Below are 12,144 nucleotides of genomic sequence, written 5' to 3'. Positions count from 1 at the left end.
GTGTATATTTCTGATTAGTAAAAATAGAAATTCTTGCTACATAAACTTTATTGTCATTCAGCTGACCTGTAGCCATTCCTCAGGTCTCCCACGGGATGTACTTCCTGTTCTTCTGTCACCATGTCAGCAGGGCCTCTCTGACATTGCTATTTTTTATCAGCAGTAAATGTAAATGGTGCTGTTTTTTAAGGTTTAGATTTGGCCTGATTTGGCCTTTGTAACTTCCTTTTTTCATTGTTGCTGTTGTTGTTTTACTATTTGCTGCACTGATTATTTAGATATTCAGTTACCATCTAACTAGTCATGTATTTAACTACTCCATGCTGAGAAAAAGGAAATCACAGCTTCCATGCTGGTGACATGCCTGCACTTCAGAAATTTATTATGGTTTGTTCAAACATGTCATCTAATAAGAGGTATGGCTTAAGTAATGTTGATGATAGTCACAGCAAATTCAAATCTTATAACTATGCAATAATTTGAACATTACTGTTTTTTTTGTAGACTGCCCTATTTGCCTGAATGTTATGCCACTATAATAATATTCCACATTTTTTTTGAAGATGGAGAAGCTCATATAAATTTTAAAAGATGACACTATTTACTCATTCTTATGGATTTATTCAAAGCTTACTTATGAAGTATCTACTCAGCATAAGGGCTATAATAGTTATTGCCCTCAGAAGCCTCATAACCTAATGGAGTAGATAGACAATGAAACAATTACTATCAAGTGAGATAGACACTTTTGGTGAAGTTCTGGATGCAACAGGAGCACATCACAGTCATCAGAGAGGGCTGCTGCAGGGCATCTTTTGTGTGTTAATATTGACATTTCACGTGATGTCATCATTTGTAGAGTTATGAGCAAAGTCCTCCTGAAAGCCATATGCAGAGGAACTAAACTGGGTAAGTCCTTAAGAGTTTATCATTTTATTATTTTTTTTAAACTTTTATTTATTTTAAGAATGTGTTTCCAGGACCCATCAGCTCCAAGTCAAATAGTTGTTTCAATCTAGTTGTGGACGGCGCAGCTCACAGTGGACCATGTGGGGATCGAACCGGCAACCTTGTTGTTAAGAGCACCGCACTCTAACCAACTGAGCTGACCAGCTGCCCCAAGAGTTTATCATTTTATTGCCATTTGGGTCTGAATGCATTTAACCCAAACTGTCCCAACATAAATGCAAAGAAATAACAGGTCACTCATCTAGTTTATGTATTCTTTACACCTGAGTATAAATACATTTATCGGATCTTGTCCAGAAAACACATTGTGAGGAGAAGGAAAAGAAAGCAACTTCAGGCCTAGGAACCTTGAGGAGATACTGGCAAGTGGGAGGAGAGGAATCAAAAGGGGAAGACAGAAGATACCTTAGACAAACACTGCTTATTCACAACTGGACCTGAAACAGATTATGGTTGTATTGCTAGATTCACAAATACTCATACATAGTGGAGTACCACTTGTGCTAGTATGAGCTCTGAAAAAATCCCTCACTACTGCGTTTCCAATTCATTCTGGGTTCTCTGCACTGCTTGGTTGAGATCTATTTCCTTTGCTTCACTCTTACTCTAGATGGCAGCAGTAGAACATTTAGAGGAGAAATACCTGTTTTCAATAAAATTTCTTCTTCTGTGTCTATTAGGTAAAAAATGTCTCAAGATATTATTTGAAATAAAATATGCCCTTTAAATTTTTTCTTTCAATGTAGAAATACATCAACAATATTTCAAGAATTAAAAACCAAAAACAACTGTCTTCACAATTGTTCAACTTGTCAGGCCACTGTTGCTAAGATATTTGCAAAGAATCTTTCTTATAATAAAAATACCTCTGTGAAGACTCACTGTTTATATTAACAAGTTTACATTTGGAAGCTGAGATGTCAAATTTTAATATCAAATATACTTTTAAAATTAATAGAACTTCATCCAATAAAGAGCCAGATAATCTCTAGCTGAATACATTAAAGAAATAAAATTTTACTGTCTTTAATAAATTTATGTTTTTAAAATTGTTTAAGATAAACATATACACATGAAAATGGTTTACATATATGTCAAAATTACAAATAGTTTATAAATATTTCAAAAGAAATAATTTTATTATAAAATGAAATTTTCCACCGTCACTCTGTAAGCTCAGATTTATGATCCCAGAACACAGTTTGTAGGTGAGATTGCAAACACATTGGAAACATAATAAAATCAAAGAGACCTGAAGAGAAGCCAGGAGATTAAAAGGAGGATGAAGTAGTAATAATTTTCAAAAAGAGGCTTCCAGAAAACATAGTCTGCTTAGATTAACATATGCATATTCTCACACAATTTTAGGGTGGATTGAATGGAGGAGTTTCAAGGAGTTGGAAAATACAATTGTCCAGGTTTTGTGTCTCATGACTCTAACGGATGTAATATATATAATATTTAGAGGGTGCCCAAAAAATGTATACATATTTTAAGAAAGGAAATAACTGTATTAATTGTAATATTCAATATATACCGATAACAAACGATGAATACTTGTCATGTTTGACTTCTGCAGTTAAAAGAGGTGCTCAAAGTGGTTACCATCAGCATCCAGACACTTCTGATTACGGCGAACTACTGCTTGAGCATAGATAACATCTCTTAAAATGTGTATACATTTTTTCGGCACCTCCTGTATATATATTTATATTTACATATAAATATATATTAATATATATATATATTTATGTATTGATTAAGTTATTTTTCCTGCAGAAGATTTAAAATATCTTGGGGAAGGGTCATTTTTTTTTCTAATTCACACAAAAGTGGCATTTGGATCAACAGTGAAGCTGTTATGAGTCAGAGGCTTCATTAATTAAAGCCCTAGAAAACTAACTTTTTTCTTGTATTAGAATTATTGGCTTGATAAATCAGAATTAATTAATCAGAATCTTTATATTACCGTTGTTCAATCATTTTTTTAAACTCCATCAATAGAGAGGCTACATAAAATTGTTTTGAGGATCAGGCTTTGAGTGGAGGTTTTAGTTGGATTTGTAGCTCTGCCATTACTCATAGGTCCTACTGATGTTTGGGTGGATTGGAAAGTAGTCTGGCACCATGTAATTGGAAACTTTATATATTTTTGTTTTCCTTTTGAGCTAATCATTGCATTCAAAGAAATCTAATATGAGGGGGAAAATCAAGAAGGTGGATAAAGCTGTATTCATCATTGTGTGATTTACAGTAGTGAAGAATCTATAAAAGGTGTATAACAGAAGAATGATTAAGTAAATTTTAAGATATATTAAGATTTAGTAATCAAACAAAGATTTATCAGCAGTTTACTAACATGCTATGTATTCTGCTAGATACTGAAGATTTCAGCAGTAAGCATGATAGATATGGTACCTGACTTTCCTATAATAACAATTTAATGTCAAATTTTTAAAAAGCAAGAAAACCCTTGTAATACTATAATATTCTACAATGCTATAAAGCCCTTATGCTATCCACTATATAATTTATTTATGTATATATGTGGAGAAAAACAGTAGAAGAAAATACATCAAAATGTTAATAACTGTTATCTCCAAGTGATGGTAACACAGTGATTTTTTTCAACAATTTTCTGCATGTTCTACAATGAGTATGTTACTGTTAAAATATTTTTTTAATTATGCAAAATGGCATTATACCAAACGTGTGCTACGATGAAGAAAATGATATCTAATAATGTACCCAAAAGTCAGGATCACTTCGTGGTAAGAAAAATCCTTAAATATATAAAGACAAATTACACTGTCTATTTTTGTGTTTTGATTTCCATCAGTGTTCTTTGCAAAGCCTGCTGCCTCTTCAGAGTTGGGAAGATCTGTTTTTAGGCAGAGAAGGAATGCTGCCAACACATTCCTCCCGGGTGACACAAGGGGGTGCACGGGCCCTGCTTCCAAATGCTTCCCTTTGTTTTATAGAAAAAAAACCCCAAGAAACTGACATTTCATTTGATTTGATTCAAATGTTTTAATAGGCTTACATATACAGTCTACAATGTGTTTCTAAGCTGAGAGACCTTTGTGGGCGTTATTGTTTGTACAAACCACCTCTATGTTCCCACATTTATTTCATAAGAAAAAATATTACAGGAGAAAGAGAGGCCTGTTAAAACACAACTAGGAAAACTGGAGACAGCCTAAATGGCCTAGAATAAGAGGTTGTTAAACAAATTATGGCACATCATAAACAAATTCGAAAATAACCATTAAAAAGAATATTGACATGGAAAGACATTAAAAAGCAATTTTTAAAAAGCAATTTAAATAAAACATGTATAACGTGGCCTAATTTTTAATTTAAATGTATTATATGCATAAATAGAAAAATCTTGAAAGATACACCCCAAAAATATTAGTAGTCATCCTTAACAGGTGAGTGACAGGTGACTTTTTTATTCCCTTCTTCCTGTATATGTACTTTTTATGTACAACAAATAAAGATTTGTTTTTAAAACAACTAGAGTAAATGAGTACTTCCAAATAAAAATAAACTCCAGGTTTTATGACCTTTGTTAATTAAATATACATAAATCACTATAAATTACCCAGAGATATGGTGACAATACTGCCGTATTTGCTGAAGAAAGTTCCACTTTATGATTGCTGTTCTGGTATCACTATTAATAGTGCTCCTTTCACTTTAAAAAGTTTAAATAAGTCACTCTACAGGTATATTTTTAAATTTTTTCCAGGAAGTTAGCAAGTCTTGCAACTTTTCCCCTTATGTCAGCAGCATGCTTCTAATCCAAAGGATCCTAATCCTTTTCTCTACCAATGTGCTAAGATGGAAGGCTGGCCCAGAAATCCCGAGATTCAGTGGGGCCAGGGTATACTCCAAGACCCATCTGGATCATAGTCAAAACAGAAAACCTTTTTGACACCCAGCTTGACCCCTTGGCTGAGGTGCCCTTAAGGCTGACTTATGCATCAAGCACCGGGAACTCTCCATGGGAGAGTGACATGACACCTACCATCACAACACCTCCTGACAAGTTTTTTGGGACAGAACGCTGGTGTTACTAGGATAGAGAGTATTTTTTCAAAGCACTGCTATATGTGTAAAACCAACAACCCTACTATCTTGCTGAAAATTCCATGGATTTAGAAGTAACACCACCACCAAAATATCAAGTAAAACTGGAAAATGTTCTAAATTAATCTAAAGGTATCTTCTGGGACTTAGAGCATAGAGCCCAGCCAAACCCTACCTAAGACCAGAGCCCAAACGGAAAGCACAGATAATTTCCTTTCTCTTTTCCTTTCTTTTTTCTTCTCTTCCATTTCCTCTTTCACTCTATGGGATCGCATATCTCTGCTTCTTTGAGCACAGAGTGTCATTCATTCTTCTCACTCTGCAGAAGTGCTTATTCTGCTAATTCATACACACCAAAGACAGCCATCCTGAGTGTCCCTGCATGTCCTCTCAGGTCTAGCTGCAATTAATTCGTGTTAGTGTCTCTGAGTTCAAATTCCAAATTCCCAAGAGACAGATTCTTATTTATATAAATGAATAGATTGGTTTATCCTGAGTCAGGTGTCCATTCTGGCTCAATCAATTACGAGTGGAATCACGGCACTAAAACTGGCTCACTCATGTGGATTAGGGAAGAGGAACATACTCTGGGTAGAAAGCCCCATGAGAATCTGCTAGCTTTCCCTCCTTCAAGGAACTTGGCAAGTTTCTCCTTTTCAATGATATTCTCTGACTAAACAGGCAGAAAAGAAAGAGCTCTTAGTGATTCACATCCACACACTACAGGTATTGTGATGAAACTTCCAATGACACTTTCAGCCATAGTTTCCACCATAGCTGCTTCATATTTTCTTAATCCTATTGCCAACTTCCAAGGGACTAGGAACATAGCCCTTACCCACTTTCTTCCACACCTTAAATCCTATGATGAAGAATCATGAGGAAGTCATGGGTCACCCATTTGGAGAGCACAATCTTTGTTGCTTCGCCTCTTCATCCATTCATTCAACTAACAAACATTTATTGCATTGCTATCATAAGTTAGGGACTGTGCTCAGTGCTGTGGGAAGAGATAAGACACACTCTTTATTCACAAGCATTCATAATGTACTGACAGAGTCAAAGAGATAAAAGAATAATTATGTTACAATGTGATATGACCTACAACAGAGGTATATACAAAGTGCGCTGAGTGCAGAGAGAAAGGGTCTAAATCATCCTTGGGGAAATGAAGAAAAGTGTTGAAAAGATTTTATTCCATCTGGGTGCTGACAGAATAAATACTTATCCTGATGGAGATGAAGAGGAAAATTCCAAGCTAAAATAACAACAATAATAAATAGCGGCCACATACTTAGCATTTACTGCATATACTCATATATACTCTACCACATGTCATACATGGATTATCTTGTTAGACCTTGCAACCCAGCTGGTCTCTCTGTCACTCCACTATGCATCTATATCTCAGGATCAGTCACTTAGAACACAAGAGCCCCATGAGGACAGAACTGAGGAACTTTAATAAATGCCAGTTGGTAAACTGACAATATTCCTTGTTAGCATTTGTGTGAGGAAACAAGCACTCTTACACAGAAGTTGTACACAAGTACAACTTTTATCAGTTGATAAAAGTACAACTTCCTGATGGACGGTTTGTCAAAATGCATCAAAACTCACTCTTAGAAATTAACCTTAAGGAAATAATTGACAATTTAGGCAAAGTTAAAACTACAAGGATGTTAATCACCATATTGTTCATAATAACAATCTATAATGTCTAACAATGTTGCCATAAAAACATTGTTAGACATGATGTTGTAGAAGTATATTTATTGAATGGAAAGCTGTCCATGACAAGTTTTCAAAAGTCAATATATAAGCAAAATATTTTTAAACATCTCAATCATTTTATTTTATGTATGTATACAAACATATTTAGTATTTATATGGGTATATAAGTAAAAATACACATACATTTTAAATGTGCATATATATGTCTATAGATGTATATGTTTTATTTAGATATATGTTTTATTTATATGTACACATATATATACTTATATGAAACACTAGAAAGATATACACTAAAATGTAACAGCGATTTCTCTGGCCAAGAATTTGAGGGTTGGATAATATTCCTTTGGTTTATCTTTTTTTTTTTAATTGTTCTACAATGAGCTCATATTATTTGTGTAAGCAAAACAAAAATGAAAGCTTAAAACGCCACTTATTTATAATTAGTTATTTAATCACTTGTTTAAATTTACCAAGTCAAGAACAAGATCTCAAGGTGTGACCTGCATTGAACATAAAATTACTTTGTATTTATATAGCAGTGGTATTTCTGAAAGTTGTAAAATTTTGCGTCTTTGAGCAATATTTTCATAGAGATTATTTACATATCCAAATTGTCTCCTATTTCTACGAAGCCGAACAATCTAAAATAGGGAATTTCCGTCTGCCACTTACCAATAATTTGAGCTTTGGTAAATCACTTAACCTCTCTGAGCCTCAGACTGATTATCTATAAAACAGAAATTAATCACCTCTCTTACTAGTTCTTATAAGGATTGAATGCACGTATCTGTGCATACTTTATAAAACTTCATAGTACTACGATTCAATGGAAATTTAACAAAGGTCAGACGTTAGGTCTTTAAGTTCTTTTGGAATGCTTCTGATTTTTAGAATGTCCAACATCTTTATAGATCACAAAGTTATGTGCAATGTGCTCTTTGTAATTCAATCATATGCAATCCATGAGGTACTGCCAACCCAGGAAAGCCATGTTGTTCTCTTTAGTAGGTTTGGCCACTGCTCTTACAGCTTTAGATCTACCATAAAGCAGGAATTTACCTTGCTAGGTGAAACTTTTGTGAAACTGATTCAAGCTTCTCAATCTACTTTATACAGCAACATACTAAGTCTGACAAAATAGCCAATAATAACGTTCACGCTAATTTTAACTCCCTGGTCTTTTTGAAACCATTCGCCAAAGAGTCCAAAAATAAAAAGTCACTCTTCTCCCTAGTATGGTCAAAAGTCAGTTATTTCAGTCATTGGAACTCCTTTTCATTCTAGCTCCTTATGACCTCCCTAATCTGAGATATCAATTTTAAACTTGCTGACCGTGTGATTTGATTTAACCCCCATTTCATCTGTTGAGTTCTATCTCTGTCTCTTATGGCTTCATTAGACACCTGTTTCCTGTACATTATTGGAAATCACAATGTAATATAACATTAGAGTCTTTACTTATAGAAAACTATTTTCCTTACTATAAAATTATTTTCACAAACAAAGTTCCTCTTTCAGCTCAGCTTTTGACAAATACAATTATTTGCATTAAATCGTATTGGCAATGCTGGCTGGCAAGCATATTCCCTTGGAGAAACTAAGGAAATCCTAATTTTGCAATCTTGAAGTCTTTTGGCATCTCCTTCTGGTACCTTTATAATACAAATGTTGGTATGCTTGCTGTTATCCCAGAGGTCTCTAAAACTCTCCTCATGTATTTGGATTCTTTTGTCTTTTAGCTGTTCTGATTGGGAGTTTTCAGCTACCTTATCCTCTAAATCGCTGATTCGCTCCTCTGTTTCATCTAATCTACTATTGATTCCCTCTAATGCATTCTTCATTTCAGTCATTGTATTTTTTATTTCTGACTGGTTCTTTTAGTGTTTTCTATCTCAGTTTTTATATTTCCTATCTGTTTGTTGAAGTTCTCCCGAAGCTAATTGAACATGCTTATAACCAGTGTTTTGAACTCTGCATCTGGTAGATTATTTGTCTCCATTTTGTTTAGTTCTTTTTCTGGAGCTTTGTTCTGTTCTTTTATTTGGGACATTTTTCTTTGTCTCCCCATTTTGGCTGCCTCCCTGTGTTTGCTTCTATGTATTAAGTAGATCTGCTATACCTCCCAGTCTTAGTAGAGTGGCCTTATGTAGTAGGTGTCCTGAGGGGCTCAGTGGTGCAGTCTCCCTGGACACTAGAGATGGTACTCCAGGTGTGTCCCTTGTGTGGGTTGTGTGTGTCCCTCTGTTGTAGTACTACAACAGGGCTGATTGTTTGTGAGCACTGGCTGTGACTTCTGTGACTAAAGTAGAGGAGCTGTTGTGCAGGGACTGACCTTATAGAGCCGGATTTGCTTTAACAGGGCTCTGGTGCCTGCCCAGTCTGCCATCTGGTGTGTCATCCTCAAAGGCAACCGGGTGATGCTCCTGCTCTTTCCAAAGCTGGCCTCCAGGCATGCCGGTTCCCAGGGCCTTGCTGTAGGCCAAGTTCAGTCACAGTCTGTGCCTTGCCCACTACCACCTGACATGAGTTGCAAAGCAATTCACAGATGGCTGCCACCCATGCTGGGCTTGGAGGGGCCTCAAGAGGCCCGCCATAAACTGAGGTCGGCTGTGGCTAGTGCTGGGCTTAGGGCTGCTCCGCAAGAGGTACAGGACATGCAGAAGCCAGATGCTGCTTATCTGGCTTTTCTGAGCCTTTCAGAGATTTTAGGAAAGTCTGCAGCATGAACCAAGGCAGCCTGTTTTTACAGAAAAGCACACATTGGAAGCGGCTTGGGTGTGCCCAAAAGTTGGATGAAGCAGGATCTCCAAGCATTACCTGAAGCAGGGTGAAAGAAGGGTTAGCCAGGTTGATGGAGACTTAGGTATGGTGGTCATCTGCGTTTGCATGCCAGGAGGTGGGAGGGCTCAACAAAGAAACAATGGCTTCCGCCAGCTCCTCCATCAGGGAGAAAGCTACCCTTCCAGCCCTCACCCTGAAGCTAGACAACTTAGTTCCTCCTTGTATGCCCCTGGTGCCTTTCAAGCTGCTGCCCCAGTGCTGGAGCTCAGAGCAAGTGAGTCCATCAATGGGTAAATCCATGTGCGGGTACTTTAAGAGGAGCACCTAGGACTGCAGCAACTCATGTCTTATTCAGCCACAATCTCCACCGGTTTTCACAGTCAGAAATTATGGGGACTTCCCTTCATGGGCTGGGAAGCCTGGTGGGGGGCTGAGACGCCTTGCTCCTCGAGGGGGTGGGAACTCTGCAACCAAAACATCCTTCCCAATTTTTAACAGTCACATGCTGGTGTGAGACCAGCCTATTCCATGTCTCCTACCAGTCTCAGGGTGCCTTAGTTGTAGGGCTTCATTTCATCTAGACTTCAGGTGATTTTCAATGATAGTTGTTCTGTAGTTTAGTTGTAATTTTGATGTGATCATGAGATGAGGTAAGCACAGCATTTATCTACTGTGCCATCTTGACCTCCCCCTTCATTTTTGGAACACAGTTGTAATAGCTACTTAAAGTCTTTGATAATAATTCCAACATATATGCCATCTTAGCATCTGTTGATTGCCTTCTTCCTTATAAATTGAGATTTTCCTGGTTCTTTGTGTGCCTAGTAATTTTGTATATTTTAATATTATGTATAAGACTTTGGGTCTTTAATTCCTAAGGAGAATGTTGATGTTTTTGTTGTAGTAGGCAGTCAACCTATTCAGGTTGCAAATTCCGATCTGTTTTCTACGAATTGTGGTTCCATTGTCAATTCCATTGTCAAAACTTTTGCCATACTAGTCTAATTTGTCCCACAAATGCACTATACAGTGACTAGTCTGGGAACCGGGCAGTGACCTACTCATGGATCAGTTCTCAAAGCCTTTGATACTCTGTGTAAGATCAGATCAATTCATCATACCCCAGAGAAGAGCCCAGGAGTTCATACACCATTTTATGGTATTACTCTCTTGAGCTCCCTTCTCTCCACAATCTATGTGACATTTTCCAGCTCACTGAAGTCCTTCCTTCTGGTCCTTTGTTGAGAAAGCTAGGGCTTTAGTTTTCTCAACCTTCCATGCACTTCTCATGACTAAGCAGCAGAGACCAAGCAGCAGTATGACAGAGAAAGGAAAAATGCCATGGAGATTTGCTCTCATGGTCTTGGACCACATTTCCTCTGGTCAGAGGGGATTCCTATATCCCTGTCTACCCACCACTATCTAATGTAAAACTAAATTGGTTCCGAACAAGGGCTTCTTTAAGAATTAATGAGTTTTACCTTCAGCCGCGGCAGCCATTGAGGAGCAGCAGCCATGGCTCTGCGCTACCCCATGGCCGTGGGCCTCAACAAGGGCCACAAGGTGACGAAGAACGTCAGCAAGCCGAGGCACAGCCGCCGCCGCGGGCGCCTCACCAAACACACCAAGTTCGTGCGGGACATGATCCGAGAGGTGTGCGGCTTTGCCCCCTACGAGCGGCGTGCCATGGAGCTGCTCAAGGTCTCTAAGGACAAGCGGGCCCTGAAGTTCATCAAGAAAAGGGTGGGGACACACATCCGAGCCAAGAGGAAGAGAGAGGAGCTGAGCAACGTCCTTGCAGCCATGAGGAAGGCAGCAGCCAAGAAGGACTGAGCCCCATCCCCTGTGTGTGTAATAAAACCTTTTCGGTGGAAAAAAAAAAAAAAAAAAAAAAAAAAAGAATTAATGAGTTTTAATAATAAGGAATTTATGCCATATCTTAAGTTGTAAAATAGTCTTATTTATGTTTTAGGACTGATTGCAGTTGTGTTATGGATAATCTAAATCTCCAGTGTTTTCTATACTAATAGGAATTACTTTTATAATCATAAACAATAAATATTATTTAAAAATAAAATAGCTGTACAGATTGTTAAGAGACTACTCCTAAATCTGTGATGCTGGTTTAATGTAGCTGCTAAAGTCACAGGCACATACTGCCACTGTTCCCACATAGACACCTGACCTTCCTAGGCTTGGTGCAACACATGACTGAGATCAAGTCAAAGTAAGCGACTCAAAGGAACCCTCTAACTTTGGGAAATTTTATGTCCTCTTTCTACCTACATTATTATGGCTGTTCACAGTGAGAAATAAAAGGTTACGACTTTAGCTTTCAAAAAATCAACTTGGACAAATCAAGATAAATACCATCCTGAATTCATTTTCATGATGGAGTCCCTTGTCAATTCATCCAGACTGATGTCCTTGAGGGGAGTCTGGCATGTGCACAAAAATATTACCATAAAATTCATCTTTAACTGCTTTTATTTTCCTGTTCATGGTTGAAGTTCAATGGATCAGAGATAGGTAAAGAGTTAATGGTTTGATCTTATGGAA

At 37.2% G+C, this 12,144-nt stretch overlaps 1 protein-coding gene across 1 annotated transcript; it reads left to right on the top strand.

Annotated features, from left to right (window-relative positions):
- The first annotated feature begins 11,073 nt into the window (after positions 1-11,073).
- LOC308487402 (large ribosomal subunit protein eL36) lies at positions 11,074-11,448 on the top strand. Its single transcript, XM_081025556.1, has one exon. It carries the CDS (start codon positions 11,101-11,103, stop codon positions 11,416-11,418), a length of 318 nt encoding a protein of 105 aa, XP_080881682.1. The 5' UTR covers positions 11,074-11,100; the 3' UTR covers positions 11,419-11,448.
- The last annotated feature ends 696 nt before the right edge of the window (positions 11,449-12,144 follow it).

The sequence above is a fragment of the Rhinolophus hipposideros genome (genome assembly GCF_964194185.1).
Source record: "Rhinolophus hipposideros genome assembly, chromosome: 2".
Lineage (NCBI taxonomy): Eukaryota > Metazoa > Chordata > Mammalia > Chiroptera > Rhinolophidae > Rhinolophus > Rhinolophus hipposideros.
This window is presented reverse-complemented; position numbering and strand designations above follow the sequence as displayed.

Bases quoted from the DNA above. Each gene is read 5' to 3' on its own strand.
- LOC308487402 (XM_081025556.1), top strand. From the start codon at position 11,101: ATGGCTCTGCGCTACCCCATGGCCGTGGGCCTCAACAAGGGCCACAAG.